The sequence below is a fragment of the Heliangelus exortis genome, chromosome 2 (genome assembly GCF_036169615.1).
Source record: "Heliangelus exortis chromosome 2, bHelExo1.hap1, whole genome shotgun sequence".
In the NCBI taxonomy this organism is placed as follows: domain Eukaryota; kingdom Metazoa; phylum Chordata; class Aves; order Apodiformes; family Trochilidae; genus Heliangelus; species Heliangelus exortis.
The window spans coordinates 110,331,788-110,349,286 of NC_092423.1; the positions used below are offsets into that span (position 1 = coordinate 110,331,788).

Below are 17,499 nucleotides of genomic sequence, written 5' to 3' on the forward strand. Positions count from 1 at the left end.
ATAAATAGAAGATATCTCTTTCACCAAATTAAATTCAAATTTACTTGGATGCTGTAGATTAGACAATTAAAATGATGAGCAGAACTCTGTGTGGTCTGGGGCATTCTGTTGATTTTTATCAATAGTATGATTTCAATTTATTTTTTTTTAATCAATGAATATGGAACCTCTTTTGCTAGATTACTTTATTAGTAATCCTACTTTCTCAAAGGAGAGATTCACCAGCAATTGGATAGCCAGTATAATCTAAACCAAATAATTAACCAATATAATCTGCTATTGCCATTTTAACCTAGTAGTGATAAACAACTTAGAACTGGAACTTAAACTAATATTTTTTGTAGTTTGGTAGACAAACTTTATGAAGACTCACTAAAATGGGCTTTTGGGGTATGTTCTGAAGTATTACAGTCAGTTCCAAATATTCTGAAAAGTGCCAGTTTTCTGTTTTAAAAGGTACTATTCAATCACTTCCTCTTGCAGACTAAGAACAGTTTGGGGTTTTATTTTGTTATGGAAGATTCCTGAGCTTTAATAAAAGCCTTACATTTATTACTAGCTTCAAATGAAAAGGTAATTATTTTGTGCCTTGTAGTAGAGATCTACGAGTCATCCTGTAGGAGGCATACTAATGCCTTTCCTCCTTCTTTCAGGAAGTCTTTCTCTTGCAACCCCACAGAGTACAGTAGATCGTGTTGTCTTGCTACTCTCAAACTATTTAAAGGTGGAGAGTATCTGAGAACTTACTGAGAACTTACGCTCTGAGTAAATTATCTGAGAACTTACTCTCTGGCAGTTATGCATATGAGAGGATGCAGTTTATCTGAGGTGTGAGTTACAGCAGTACAGTGATTAAAATATTTGCTTGTGCTTTGATATTAATTTGCCTAGTTTGGGCATTCAGCTCTTAAACATTATCATGGTTTTTTTATGCTAAATTTAACAGTTATTTCCTATCAGAAACCTTGCATGATCGAATAATCTTTTACCTTTCTCTTGAGTACATTTTTGAAGTATTCTGGACTCTTGGAATTTTTACTTTTCTTTTCCTGAAGAGCAAAATATCAAATGCTAGTAATTGCAGAATGAAACCATGCACTTTTCTTTAAGTGACTTGTCTGTGAGGGGAACTCTGTTCTTTAGTGTTAGAACCTGGATACTCCAGCTGTATTTATAAAAATCAAAGATTCAGCTAACTGCTTAGAAGATCCCTGCTTAAAATGTTGATTTTTGCACAAGATATGAACTCTTTAAAAATTGCTTATCATCTACTATTTAAAGGTTCAAGAACAAAACAAAAATTGTGTTTTGCTGTTTTATTTTACTGAATTTAAAAGTGAAAATGTGTCTGATTCTTAAGCAGAACTAAAATGATTTACTCTGCAGAAGGAATTATTTTCTAATTTCTAAAGCCTTTTTAGAGCCCTTAGTAATAAATATCTTTGTGTGAAGGAATACCATGGAGTTAGATGTAGAAATTGATGTGTGTAGTTTAGCATTTCAATCATTTATCACATCTCTGACAAGCCTGAAATGCAGAGATTTGACACAAGAAAGTGCTAAGTGTTTGACTTCTGAAAGAACATCATGTTTCTCAGTAATGGGGGCATAGTGTTCTTGTGAAAATAGGCAATAAAATTAATAGTTCATTAAATAAATTTAAAAGGTTTGCAGTTACATTCTGACTCCTGGCTATCAGGACTCTGTACAGTGCCATTTTCCTGCCTGTTTTGACCATTCTTTTTTAAATGAGTAGTGGTACCACAGATTTGCAGAGATTAATTTTTACTTTTCTAAGTTTGACTCAATCAAAAAATATCTAAAGTAAGCATGTGCACTGGGCCTTCTTACACTTAGATACATATTTAGATGGTTCTCTTTCTCTACATGAATTCTGTGACAATTTTTTTTATTAATACATTTTCCCTGTGTTTCAAGTTGAAACAATAAAAACATTTTAAAAAGGATAGGAAGGCTTATTTAATAAGTTAGCCATCTAGCTTTAAGTATAAAATTTTATCTTTTAATCTTTAAAGATTTGTCTATTTGTAGAAGTTGGTGTCGAACAACTTTTGGAAGTGGTATTTTGGTTCCAGATACACAGTTCTATTGAAAAGGAAAGTCTAGAAGTGCCAGTTAACATTGGCACATTATTGTCCATACAGTTTAATTGCTAGTATGATTTCTGGCACAGTTTTGGCTTAAACCACCTAGTATTCCCTAGGACAGTCTGTGAACAAAGTCCAAAGCTTTACATGGACTGCTTCCAATAGGCAACATGTATAAAGTCACCCTTTTTCAGATGGAAAGATAGTGATTAGAGCTTCCTCTGTGTCTTCTAGTAGGACCACTCTTCAAGTGGCAATCTGTCTTTATTCCAGGTTCATCCTTTCTTACTTAAAGAAAAATGGCAAAGAAAATTTGAATTCCAAAGAACAGAATATGACAGAGGTCTTAACCATGAATTTGTTCCCTCCGCTGGGCTGAGGTTGTGGACTACATGTTCAAACTAGAGAAAAAGAAAATTTAAACTAATGGAAAAATGGCCTCTTTTCCCAGAGTTTTCTTCAGCAGAGTTTCTCCTAAGCCTATACAGCCAGAATTAAGGTATACACACACTTCTTCTGCAGGACAGAGTATCAAGAAGTGAGGATTCATGATGCAAGGCTTCAGTGTCAGTCTGAAATAGTATTCAAAAAGATAATGCAAGAATATATGTACAGCTTTTCTAGCTTGCTGCCAATGACTAGGTATAGATAGATGGTCAACTATTTTCTTTTTCCCGTTCTGATTTTTTTATTTTTTAGAATGACAAGCAATACATCCTATGACTAATTTAAAAGGAATCATGAACATTGGCCAGACTGGGATTCACAGAGAGAAGATAACTTTTTTTCAGTAGGACATTGCTGAATGCTTCTTTAGATGTGCAGTGTAAATGGGTTTAACTAGATACAGTGAGTGAGAGAGGAATTATCATTGTGTGTGCATTGCAGGCTGGCTTAGTAATAACAGTAATTTTCCTCTTTACTGGAGATCTGAGTCTTAAGAGGGAAGGGAGGCCATTTCACTCAGAAAAAAGGGACAATGTTACACGTGCTGAGCTTTAAAACCTACACTCATTTGCTAGGCTTGAAATATCCTGGGTAGTGCAATATCTGTGTAATATTGGAGGCTTAGGAAGGGAACTGACTGAAAGGTTTTTTTAGTTGATAAATTTGCAATAAATTAAATGTGCATGTGATTAAGGAAAAATGTGGATCTTGTGGCTTAAATGTAGTGAGCTTAAGTCAATTGCCTTAAGTGAAGCTATCTTTTATTTTTGCTGTGAAAACCACTGAAAGATATTCAAGGTTTAATGCTACAATTTATTTAGTCTGAATACATCTCTAAGCCTGTCTGTAATGAAGGTAGTTTCATGGTCTTTGTGGGGTGAATCCTCAGTCCGTGTTACAGATGCCAAGACATTCTCTGTGTAGAAATGCTCATCTTGCACAATGTCAATGGAGTTATTCCTGTAGACGTATAATGTTGTAATATTACTGAAATCCCCATTAACTCAGTGTTTATGGATCATTTGGGTTGACAGCCACTAAATGAAGAAACTTTAATCCTATTTAAGATTCTACGGGTTCACAGGAAACTCATTGTTTTTCCATGGCAGAAGTAGCTGAAGAATGCTGGAGTCTGTTCCCTTTCAAACAATTTGTTATTGCATGAGAAAGGGAGATGTACTCTTCCTTAGACCATCAAAATATCCATGTCAGCCCTTTTCATACATTAACATGGGATGCCTGAACCTAAGGAAGCCTTTGTGTTTCTCTGCTTTGGAGAAGAGCAAGCAAACCGCAACCATCATTCCTAAGCAAAATAACAGTATGGCAGACTGTAACTTCTGAGGATCTGAAATTGTACAGGTTACATCCAGGCTTATACTATTATGCTCTCTACAGAGGAAAAAATATTTGTATCTCTGTGTACATTTGCCTCTCTCTCCCTCTAAGTTTCCTTTTTATTTAAGGTTTCTTTTTAATACTTTATTCTTAAGCACCATGAATGTTTCTAGTTCCAACAGGATAGCTTGAATGAAGCAAGAGCATTGAATTGTTTGAATTGTTGAATTGCTATCAGCTTTCCTTTATTTCCCCTTTATTTTCATTTATTGAACACCTACTGTTCCATTTCTTAATATTTCTTTTTCTGCTCCTTGTTACTTATCCCACTGCTTTGCTCACTCTTTGTGCTTGCCTGACAGGTACAGAAACAAATCAAGACTGCTTTTGAGATGAAAAGCCCAAACTTGCTTTTCTTGGGCTTTTGTTTACCTGTTTCTTGCCAGCATGAAAACTAAGTGGTCACAGCATGGCTACCTTTATAGTGTGATGGCCATTTTGCTTTTGTAGGACACAGTTCATACATCAAGCTCTCTAAAATTCACAGAAACTGATGACCTTGTCCTTCAGGTCTTGCAGAATTTTGAACATCATTCAGTTCACTTCCTGAGCTGATGGTGGAAACTGAGAATTCCTTTATGAGAGGCAATAAGTAATTAATCAAAATCAACTATTTATTGTTTTTTTAAAAAAACAGAAACAGAAATGAAAATGATGAGTTATTTCCTTGATCTCTCTGAAAACTGCAGTCTGAAAAAAGGGTAAAATATGATTTTAAGCAAAAAGTCTGATAAGACTGTTATTTATTCTATTTTCAGGGTGGAGCAGAACATAATATTCCAGTGGTCATTTCTAAGATTTCCAAAGAACAAAGAGGTGGGTGTCTGATTAGTACAGTGTGTTTGGATGTGGTCCTTAAAGAAAGGTGCATGAGGTCTTGATATTCTTCACAAAATGTCAAATAAATGCTAGGTTTACCATTTGTCTTCCCATATCATTATGATCTCTGTCTTCCTCAGAACTATTATTTGAAAAAGCATGGGATCTATATTTGGAATGTTTTATAAACAGTCTTCAACATGATTTAAAATAGTAATTAAAAAGCCCACAACAAACAAAAAGTGCTTGTAAACCATTATTTTTAAGGAGATGAATAGTAAAGTATTTATAACAGGAATATATTTAACAAATTTAACAAAATTTAATGATTTTGTGTCTTTTATTCCCAAGTGATTGTTGCCAGGAACCTTTAGCAGATCAAATATTTAGCCATTAAAGGATAGTAAACCAATAAGAGAATGTAATCTTTTCATATCTATTAGTAGGGTAATGCTCATACAAGAATGAGTAATGACAGAACTTTGACAATACCCCTATGTTATTTCAGCATTAGATGTCACCATTGCAGCAATTCATGCATAACAAAACTAATACCACATAAGGTGTTAACCATACTTTTATTGCAATGAGAGCTGGTGCTTTATCCCCATATTTTTTTTATCTGGCAATGTCTTGAAATTATTAGAGTGATATAATATGAGCTAGGAAGAATGGTAATGGTTAAACAGCTCATCAGATGTGCAGTGGTGAGAGATGAAGGCTGTGACTCAATAGTAGTATGGTGTATTTAATATCTCTGTAATGCTTGTGTATTCTTGTGTACATTCACATAAGGTCAGAAACGTAAACTTGGAAGCATTTCCCTCCATCTGTAAGTCAGCAATTCTGTGATGCTGCTTCTGCACAATTTACATGTGCCAGCATAAGAAAATCTCATATTCACCCACACAAACAGAGATACAGGGGAATCAGTATGTTGAGAACTGGAAGCCAGCCCTGAAAGGTGAATGTGAGAATTGTATGTTGGGAGGCCACAAAGCAGCATGGAATGAGCCCCTGTGGAAGGCAGCAAGTTTAACTTTAAGAATTTAGTTTCTCTTCAATATACATGCTCTCTCTTCAATATACATACATATATGTAATTCATAATAATGTGGCATATGTATTACCAACACTACCTTTAAAGTGCTGTTAAACACTGCAGGAAAAATAAGAAACGTAGGCTTAGGTTTAATTGAGCACACAAAAGTGCACAGTTTTCTCTTGGTTTTGTCACAATTGTTTTGCTTCTGTATTATTACTGATGCATTATTACTAACCTCAATACCTAGCTGAGATATAATCAGCATTACTGCTTTCAATAAAAATACTGCTCATTTTTGGCTGGGGTTTTTTGTGGTCTTGTGGTGCAGAAAGTGTCATGCCATGTGTCTATACTAGTGATCATCATTACAGAAAATGCTGTTTGACTCAGAGCTTGTATCTCAAAGCTGTTGCAGCCTTGGTTCTGCCCTCTGCCCAGTTAACTCCAGCTGTTTGGACTTCTAAACAAGGAGCTGAGACTTGCTTCAATTCTTAAATCAAATGGTACACACTAGGTTCTTAGGCACACTGGATCACATATGAGCTGTTACTACATGCAAGCCCCATCTCTGAAGAAGAATGTTGAGATATGCATTTATTAGGATGTTTATAGAATGTTTATCTTCCAATGATTTAAGCATCCTTTGCTACATCCAGCTCTTAAGACCAGTTCTTCAAACAAATGCTTGAGTATTTTATGTCAATATTGATTACAGATTTACAACTCATGTAAATAAGTTGTTTGATCAAGTCCAATTGTCTTTTCTAGACAGTGTCTTCTCTGATGTTTTGGAATACTATACATAATTAGGCCTAAATGGTCTGTTAACATTCCTTAGTTCTCATATTAAAGGTTATTTATTTCTTTATAGACAGTTAAATAATCTTTTTTATATACATATATATTTCTTGTGTATTTATAAAAGGTATTTGCATCAGATAGCTCCGTAACACAATGCAGTATTTTAAATTTGCAATTTTAGAATTAGATTTTATAAACTGCCTTGTCATTTAAAAGGTATAGTTTTATTATAAAAATCAAAATCAGCTTGGCTGATGTTTTAAAATCTACTGATTGTTTAGCTCTTCAGCATCTATCATGTTATCCAGCATAAATAATCCCCCAAGTTTATCAAAAATGTATGACTGAAAATAGTTTTGGTAAAACCTTACAAGTTAAATTTTTCATTCATAAGTACTCTGGATTTTCTGTTGTGTTTTTTTTCCTCAGAGTTTGTAAGGAATAACTGCTCACAGCCAAATAGAACCTAGTTCTGGAGCAATTTTCTTTTCAGAAAAGTGTTTACTATTTCTTAGTATGTCTTGTACTTGGACTGAGTAGACTTTCACTCTAACCACTTAATACCAGTAGACTGGGATTAAAAAACAGAACAAAACCAAACCAAAACTAAAGACAAAACAAACAAAAAAATCAATTTAATTGGAAGCTATGCATTGTGTGTTTTGTTATGTTGTGGGTTTTTTTATTTTATAACAGATCAAGTAAAAAATTACATTAATAGGAATACATGTACTAAATGTAGGATTTTTCTACAAAATGAGTGAAAAATATGCTTTCTGTTTTCAGCGGAACTTTCAGGTTTGCTCTTTATAGGAGATGCAATTCTACAGGTGAGTAAAATTGCAAGTTTTTTTGTTTATATTTTTCTAGAAAAGTGAAATGAAATCTATACTTATGAAATGTAGAGTAAGTCTTCTCTTTATCTTTTTAATAACAGATTAATGGAATTAATGTGAGAAAATGCAGACATGAAGAAGTGGTGAGCTTTTCTGCTTTTTAGTCTACATTTTGTCTTTTGTAGTGGTTAAGATGATAGTGTATGTTGGTGGCAATGGGATGGTATTGATTCTATTACTGGTATTCCTAAAAAAATGAGTTTTTCTAGCATGGCAATCAACAAGGATTTAGTGCAATATTTTTTACATTAAAGCTGGTTATTTTATTATGCAGAATTTAGCTGTATATATTCCAAAATTACTTCTGGTTTATGGCTATCAAATATCAGCAGTGCTGCACCTCTCTGTGTGAGTTTATTGAAAAGCTGTAATTTGCAGTATGATTGAAGTTTTTTGTTTGGTTGGTTTTAATCCTGTTGAAACAAAACTATTTGTCTACCTTTCATTCTGTGGCTCTTTCTTATGAGGGTTCTCTCCTCCTTCAGTTATGCTGTTATCTGTACTGGTTCAAAATAACAATGCATTAAGGAGATTCCTTCCAGAGAAGCCACGTGTATTTAAGATTTCCATAGTAAGCTGGTTCCTTTAGTAAGTCAGCTTTGCTAGAAGTATCATGTACTTTTCTTATATTTGACTTTTTGACTGTTATTAAGTATATTAAAACTAAATGACAGTAAAAATTACAGAAACGAGAAGATTATTAAATAAATTATCTTTAAATCCTGTGTAGAATTTGTAGTTGTGTTTTTAAAATAAGGTAGCTGAAAGTTTACTTTTTTCAAATTTTACCAGTTCAAGGATGCTTCATATTTCATACTGCATTCTGTTACATCAGAGATCATTAAATACAGGCCATTCTGGTGCAGAAAGAATGAGTTAATAAAGATGAAGTTCTGATAGACTTAGTGCAGACTGAAACATGAGATCCCTGTCCTAGTCCTCCTCTCAGAGTGCTTTTTTGCAATGGTTTCAAGTTAGAAATTTGTGCTGAAAATCGTGCTTTACCCCTCAGAGCCTTCATTACGCTTTCCATATGCACAAGCTAATAGTCCTATTTATTGTACTTTAAAGCTTTGGCCTTGCACCAGTGATCAGATTTTAATCTTATATAAGCTTACCACAGTTGTTTTGTTTAATATGCATTAATATGGTAAGTCCCTCAATGGGATTTATATAGGCTGTTGGAATTTCAAGATATCAGTAAGAGATACTACTGAAAATCTAGACTTGCCTTCTCAAAGGCGTACTGAAAACTGGTAAAGTTAAGTTGGTTTTTTCTTTTTTTTTTTCTGAGATGATTGCTTAACCATTGCAATTATATACTTAATTGTTGGCTATTTATGATCGGATGTAAACACTTCCGTAGGGAAAAAAAATATTTAGGAAAAGTCAGAAGTTGTAGATTGACATAGTTAGTGTCATCACGTTAAATTCGGTTTTATACTTTGTCTAGCATAATCTGCTTATCAGACTCCTTATAGCTAATTCTCATTGAATAGAAAAAAAGAAGTAGCTTTTTAAAGTAACAGTTTTCAATGTTCTTTTATGTATGTGCATTTGTTTTACATAGTTTAAGAAGCAGATAAATTTTACGTCATATCTTGATTTTTTAAAATTAAGTCTTTGTTCTAACTAAGAGTAGTTGTTAAGTGTCAAGTACAAATATTGAGCAATATTTAAATAAATAACATTTCCATATGATAGTTTATAAATTAAAATATGCAGAAGAGTTATAAATATAAAATTTAAAGTAAATATAAAACCTAGAGCAATTGAACTCTGATAATAATTTTTTTCCCCCCAAGCATTCACTGTCATGTGTTGTATATATATGTGGAGTAAATTTATTGTAAAGCTTGACTCTAATCCCTGCTGCTGTAGTAAAGATAGATATAGTTATGCACTGAACAGTAATCTGTGGGTTTAGATGTAGTCCTGAGTAAGGAGCAAGTACATCAGCTGGTCTGCCAACAGGAGTTATAGGGGGGATTCTGTGTGCAGCATGCCCTTTGCAGTTTGAGTTGTTCTAGCACTTCTGCCTCACAGTCTTTGTCAAATGCCAGATGTGTGACTCTAATCTCAAGGTAACAGAGAAAATAGGAAGTGGATGGACAATACTTTCTTACAGCAGGGAGTCGAACAGTAGTGGAAATTTTCAATCCTTATAGCACGTAGGTACTTTTCAAATGGCTATGTGACGTACATCAGCTCAGAGCTTTGTTTCTTTCTGATTTTTTAAGTAAGTGGGACTTAGCAGGTATTGTAGTCGGAAACGAAGCGTCGCAAGGATCGGTAGCTCGATGTCAAGTAGAGATGCAAGAGCTAATGGTGATCTTGGTCAGTGGAACCAACCTCGACCAGACTAGCCCCGACTCTGCTCAGGAAATGAGCTCCTGAGTTCCACCCAGCCCCACCTTTTATTGGCCCCAGGTCTTTGGGCATGCTCAGTGGGGCCAGCCCTAACTGGGCACAGGTGGGACTGGGCATCAGCCCAGCTCATCGTCCTGAGATTCTCGGCACCTGTGTCCTACAGGTATCATAGTATGTGAGTATATATTGGTGGTTTTGGTTGTGTGAATGTCTTAGAAAATACTCATTGTAAACCCGCGTGGAATTTTTTGCAGTGTGTAAATCTGAAGATACATATAGGAAATTCAGACTTGTATCTGCAGTGTGCATGCTATGAGTGTGCATTTTTTTTTCTAGATCCAAAATGTCTTGCTGCTTGCAGAAACATTTTAAGCATATCTTTATAGCTCTGCAATGACAAGATCTGCATCCTAATCACTATCCAACTTAATGGTTTTGGGCACTCCTTTGTTGTCATTATTTCTCTTCTGTTAGTTATAGCATTCGGTTTTGCACAGAGAATGTTATCCAGGAAATATGCTATAATCTGAAGGCTAAATATGACAAACAGATAGGTGAGTAAGCACGCAGGCAGAAAGAAAGATGGGTGGAAGGAAGGCAGGCCTCTACTCAGTTCCTTTCTAATTTTTCTTATTTTTAGGTGAATTGCTTAATTTTGAGTTAGTCGTCTGCTTGTACAAGGTAAAAATATTATTCACCGCCATGCAACCATATTATGAATTTATATTAAAGCCTGAATGTCAGCTAGTTGTTCATCTTGGGTTGTAAAGACTCCCATCTGAGTACAGCATAACATTGTTTCACTCTTTGTGCTCTCTTAAGGTAAATTCATGTTCTCTGTGGTTAAGTATCAGCATCGGAAGAGGTGGAGAACAACATACCTAGCAATGCTCTTTAAAAGATATCTCTCAACATCATGCTAGCAATTTATCTCCAAAAAAGCAGTATGAATTTGAATTTGGAGGATAGTCCATCACAGCTGTAAATTTACATGGTTTTGCTCTTTCTACCCAATCACCTATACTTTGCATTTTACAACACTGCTTTTTAAAAGTTTCTGATTATTTTGGTCTAACAAGGCATAATTTTTCAATCCACACACATCTTTTAAGAACTCACAAATGATATGATTGTTTATAAGGCTGGAGACTAATATATCTGTAGTCTGGAAACTGATGTATCTGTAGCCCTGACCTCTGTTCATTGTCCAAATATAAAAGAATAGATAGGCAGTCACCCAAATAATTATGTTCTTGAGGCACAGATGGGGGTTTTTTTTGTGGTTCTGTCCACTAACAATGAGCAAAATGTTGTGGGAGAGAGAGAGAGGCCCTGGTGTGAGCTACTTCCCTTGAGCTACTCTTGAGTTGCTCAGAGTAGCAGAGTATGAATTCACTCATATGTTGTATGTTAGCAAGAATCTTGTGTTGGATCTACTGCTGTTACTGTTTCCATGGTTATTGTGCACCAAAGCATCTGTGGCCATGGGCAAGGAAGAATTTAGATCAAATAAACACTGATAATTTTAAGATTATCTTTCTGTTCTTAACATGAATAAAGCTTCCCAGGTGGTACTAGGAACTATGTATATCCCTGGGGTTTCTTTGGATCTTAGCATCTATTTTTCTCTTAGGAAACAAAAATGCAATTAAATTAATATGGATAGGAAAAAAATTCTTCCCTCTTGTATTTGGGAAAAATTCAGATAATGTTTCTAATGAAAAATGAGGGTTCATGTATTAGTTACCACAACCTCTGAACATTCCTTGAAAAGCAAGAGGAAAAGTTCATGTAGAGGGAGGCAGGTATCCAGACATCATGGATATTTAGACCTTGGTGGATTTTATGTAGAGCTAGCTATAATATGTAGAAATGCTTTTCAGTTCAGCCATCAACTGTGTTTTTCACAAGACATCTTTTTTTTCCAGCATAATGGCTGTCCTGGTATGTCCAGTGCACTGCATTGTATGTTTTGCTTCCCCATTTTCTCTGCAATTTATAGCAGGGCTGTAACTGTACTAGTTTTCCATGAGTCATATCTGATATATGACACTGACAGTACAGGGATTCAGAGATTAATAGAATGGTTTGGGTTAGAAGGAACCTTAAAGATCATCCAGTTTCAACATCCCAGCATGGACAAGGTCACATCCCACTTAGACCAGGTTGCTCAAGACCCCATCCAACCTGGCCTTGAATACTTCCAGGAGGGGCACATCCACAGCAGCTCTGAGCAACCTGTGCCAGCGTCTCACCACCTTCAGTGTGAGGAATGTCTTCCTAATGTCTAACTTAAATCTACCTTCTTCCAGTTTAAAGCCATTAACCCTTGTCTTGTCACTACATGCTCTTGTAAAACTCCCTCTCCTGCTTTGTTGTAGGTTTCTTAACTGCAATCATGTGCAGCAGATAAAACTCTTACTCTGAGTCTTTGTTTAAAACTGTGGTTTCATTTAAATTGATTCTTAAAATCTGTTATGAATAGTTTTGGTAATGCTTTTCATAATTCTTTTTAAGCAGAACAAGCATACTGTATATGTTAGACAGGACTGGAAACTTAAATAGAATCATAGAATCATAGAATTGGCTGGGTTGGAAGGGTCCTCTGAGATCATCAAGTCCAACCCTTGATCCACTACCACTGCAGTTACCAGACCATGGCACTGAGTGCCACATCCAGTCTCTTTTTAAATATCTCCAGGGACGGAGAATCCACCACTTCCCTGGGCAGCCCATTCCAATGCCTGATCACCTTCTCTGTAAAGAAATTCTTTCTAATGTCCAACCTAAACCTCCCCTGGCACAATTTGAGACCGTGCCCTCTTGTCTTGCTGAGAGTTGCCTGGGAAAAGAGACCAACCCCCCCCTGGCTACACCCTCCTTTCAGGGAGTTGTAGAGAGTGATGAGGTCTCCCTTGAGCCTCTTCTTCTCCAGGCTGAACAGCCCCAGCTCCCTCAGCCTCACCTCATAGGACTTGTGCTCGAGTCCCTTCACCAGCCCAGTTGCTCTCCTTTGGACCCGCTCCAGGACCTCAATATCCTTCCTGAACTGAGGGGATGATCTGAAATCTCACTCCATCTTTGCAGATGTGTCTTTTGGTAACATGTTTTTATGTTATCTTTTTCTACTTAAATGGGAAATGGAGACCTAGACTATTCTCAGGTTTAGCTGACTGAATTATATGAAATACTTTGAAATCTGCTATGCAAAGGATCTCTACATTAATACTGTACTGTTTGGTGATGGTGAAAATAGCAACCTGCAAATAAAGATTGCCACCTTCACCTGTTATGTGGCATAGATCCTCTACTGCCTAACTCATAGCACACCCATTTAATCCTTTACCCTGTGTGCTGAATGGCAACTGTAAATATTAAAGCTTCACAGTCAGTGCTTGTAAGAGAAGACCATAATCAATCTACAAGCTGTACCTTTTAAATGTAAAAGTAAATTAAATGTAGTTTAAACTAAAGTTTAAATGTAAAATTTTTGCAAATGTAATGTATTCTTTATAAGAAGTGGCCAAGTAAGTACTTTTTTCTATTTGAGGCTTGAGGAATAAAAAAAGTACTAATGTCACCTTAGCTACCCCAGTGTAATTAATGAAAACACTTTTACCGAGTGTATACAATGTCCTTATTGTTGATGAAATTTCGAGCTAATAGTAGTCTGTCAAATCTTTCAGCACTGATTTGAAACAAGGGGTACATCAAGCAGAAAAGAACCTAGAATGTGTAAATGCAGTTTTTGCTGTGTTTTGTTTCTATGTGGTGGAAATTCCTTGGATTGGGATAATCTTAAGTATTATTCATAACATGTATTCAGCTGCTTTTCTAATCTGGTTTTAGCTATGCTTTTTTGGTGTTTAAATAATTTTTTTTTTTTTTTTTTTTTTTGTGCTAAGTAAAGGCTTGAATTTGTTACTAAGATTTCATCTCTTAAAAATATTCATTTGTACTACTGATTTTTAATTACAAATGGGTAAAATATGCATCGTGACTAACACTAAATATATATATATGATTACTATTGTTATTTCTTTATTACATAGCTATGACCCTCAAAGCAAAAATCCATTAGGGTTTAGTGGGATAGAGTGAAATATTGAATCAATGGTTATGATGCATCATCCTTCAAATAAGTGCTTTTGGTTCTACCTTTGCCATGCAGCTCTATCAATCCTGAAAGCTTGAGCTACAAAGAAAATAGACACTTGAGCAGCAGATTTAAAGTATGTACCATGAGTCATGCTTTGTTTGTGTCTTTGTTTACATTCACATTTTATTGTAAGGATTCAGGGTTTCATTGCTTCCTTAGGAAGCAAATAAAAATATTTTCCTGTTTGTTTATATGTATGGGTGTTTTAACTCTCCAAAAGACTTTCTGAAAGATTTCATTCTGGACAGCATCTCACAGGTGTGGTGCTATACATCAGTTTGTCTTTGGTACAGGGACTCCATTTTTTCTTTGCTGTACGTAGATGCAATACTGTACAATAGTTAAAAAAAAAAAAAAAAATGGGTTTGGCTTCCTGGTAGAGTACCAGAGTCAAAATTTTTCACTCTGTTTCTGTGTGTTTTATATTTGAAAAAGCATAGTCTGCTTTGGCTAGGTGTTACGAGTTTTTTGTTTTACTTGGACTAACTACTTCATAATAATCTAGAGAGATTAGACAGGAATAGCACAGACAGCATCAGAAACCTCCAGAGGGCAGACAAATGAAACATACCCAAAGCACTCCAGGCTAATCTAGGAAAACCAAAACCATCTATAGGCATGAAAATCATCTTCCTTGGTAACTATTTAAAAAAATTACTTACCCATTTGGACTAGAAATTTCTTTCTGAGTGGCAACAACAGTATTTTCTTTAAATAGGTAATAACCAGGTGGCATAGACCGAATGCAAATGTTCACATATAAAAGGCAACCTCTGTATTTCTTATGGCTTGACATGGGCCCAAGAGAGCACATTGAACAGAGTGGAGCATGTCTACTGATTTAGCTGGCCAGAAGGACTCATAAACAAGAGGTGTGCTCAGAGAAGTGCAAATGTACGCACACATAGTCTTCTGACATTTTTCCAGCAGTTACAATACCTGGCATAACTCTTCATAATTGCTATTGTTCTGGCTATAGTAAATTCAGATGGTTGCCAGGAGTTTTTAGGTCTTTTTTTTTTTTTTTTTTTTCCCCTCTACAATGGGTCTTTATCTTTTGACAGTTTGTTCGGTGGAGGAGGAAGAGGAAAGGAGAATGGACTGTATATATTTTTCAATAGTATCCAGTGTTGGACTGTTCCAGCCAGATACATGGAGGTTTCCAGATGGCCCACCCCATACTTCTCGAACCACTAGTATGGTACAGTATGGTACTGGTGTTTTGCTATTTGTTTGTAAGCACTGGGCCAATTTCTAGATGTGTATTTTTTATTTAGTGTTGCCCTCCTAGTGCTGGTGTCTTTCTTCAAGTTCAGTTTGGCACTACCTGTTTCCCATTAGCTGTTTTGCAAGACTGTGGCCAGGAAAACAGCTTGTAGGAGTAGAATATTCACATATCACAAGTAAAGCTTTCGTACAGATTTGGGAAGAAACTCTTCATTAAAAATGACAAAGGTGATTTAGATTTTAGTGCAGAGACCTGCAGGAGTTGCCTCCCTGTGCTGTTAGCACTTTTTTGAGCAAAATGGGAAATTGTCAGTGGTCAGGCTGAAACAGCATTACCAGGATAATGACATCTCTTAAAATGAGGTCTAGCATATCTACATAGCTCTGTTCCAATTCACATACCCTTGTTAAGCCAGTACTGACTCAGAATATTTCAGAGGGTCTAATTATCCTGACCCATTAAAAAGAAAAGTTCAAGGGAATGCTCTACATCAAAAAAATTCCCATCTTTTAACATGTTGGTGTGCAGCAGAAAGTACTAAAGATATTCCTATGTTCCCTGAAATACTGAAAAGCCTTCTCTTTTTATTCTGTTCTGATTATAATGTATTTATTTATTAAATGGATAGACAGACACATTTCACAAAATCTCAGTTGTCTTAAGGACTTTTTTAATATCTTTTCTTCAGTCATATTTACATGAAAAATCTTATGCAAAACACATTCAAAATCCCCTATGAACTTAAGGTCATAATGTATTATTTTTGTATCACTGATTGTAGAGAGAAGCATTGGTGAGCACTAACATTTGCTATGAAACAGATAAAATACTTTGTTTAAACATCTTTCACCCTGGAAGATTACAGTGTTTTACAGACTGTATAAAACACCTTTTCATCAATGAGCAGAGGTCTTAGAGTAAAATGAATTACCTGCACAACAATGACAACAAGAAATCTGTGAGACAATTTTTTTTTTCTTATTAAAAAACCTTACTAAGATATTTAAATTTTTACTTGTACTGCTATGATTACAGATTTAATATCCCAGAAAGTATCAAAATCAAAATCTCTACATTATAGAGAAGTCTTATCCAAATGGGGTTGAATCATCTTTCTGTATATATATTCCTTTGATAGCTTTGAATTACATAGCATCAGAACTGTTTTCTTATTTTCTGAATTTTTGTAGACACCGATGAACACAGAAATTTTAAAAATTATAATTACTAAGATTTGAGGGGTCTAAACTTTCTAAAAGTAAGTCTGGTGGTTTATGCATTGGTGATATTCATTATTCATTGGTGATATTCTGATAGTCACAGTCTAGCAGTCTTGGAACAGAATTTTACAAAGCATCTTTTTCTTTCGATATTGGCATTGCAATTTTTCCTTCAGAAAACATATCCTCTCCATATAAAAGTCTATAAATTTTGGGGTTGATAATATTTTTTAATCTCAAATGGTAATTAACTGTTGTCAAAAATTATTTCCCATGGGGTTATTGTCTTAATTAAGAAAAAAAGAAAAGGTAAAATGAAGGTTACTATAGAAAAAGTGACCGGCTCATTTTGCATGAATATATATCAATTATGCTTACCTTTGAAAGCTGTGAAGAACTTTTGATATAAACTGCTTAAAATTGGAGTTCAATGCATTTTCATCAGTATGCTGGAATAAAATTAATATCAAGTGTGCATACCCCAAAACTCAGTTTTAAAAAGTTGACCCTTATGATTTAGATGGTGATGAAAATGATCCTGGAAATGGTGAAGCAGTATTATTTCTGAAAATTTAGCATTACAGGATAGCTATGTTGGGTCCTAGTCAAGCAAAATATGCTTGTATTTGCCTGAAAGTATGATTTTAAATATTTTACTTAATTGAGGACTTCCTTTTTTACAAATATTTATGAATATCAAGATCACTCTCTCAACTTCAGTTAGATGCAGTACAATTGTTCTGCAGCAGAAAGGTGACCATTCCATTAAATGGCATGGAAGTATATTTTTATTCTTTTTCTCAGCTTAAATCTTTTATCACTGTTCACTTTCCATGAAGCAGTAAAATATCTTTCTTAGAGATTAGATCCTGAGCTGTTGAGAAGCTTAGCAGAGTTAACTGCATATATTGATCTAAAACATCACTTAAAATACAAATTTGTCCAGGTATTATTCTTCTTGTCATTGTGAAGTTGATAACATTTAGAATTGAAAAAAATAGGAGAAGG

General features: G+C 35.0%; 1 protein-coding gene across 1 annotated transcript in view; it reads left to right on the forward strand.

Moving 5' to 3' along the window:
• The window catches only part of SNTG1 (syntrophin gamma 1), a 312,374-nt gene that overhangs the window by 191,630 nt on the left and 103,245 nt on the right, over positions 1–17,499 (forward strand). The window contains exons 5-7 of the mRNA XM_071737518.1: positions 4,712–4,769; positions 7,405–7,448; positions 7,556–7,597. Of these exons, the coding sequence (XP_071593619.1) occupies positions 4,712–4,769; positions 7,405–7,448; positions 7,556–7,597 (144 nt within the window). The remainder of the gene's footprint in view (positions 1–4,711; positions 4,770–7,404; positions 7,449–7,555; positions 7,598–17,499) is intronic.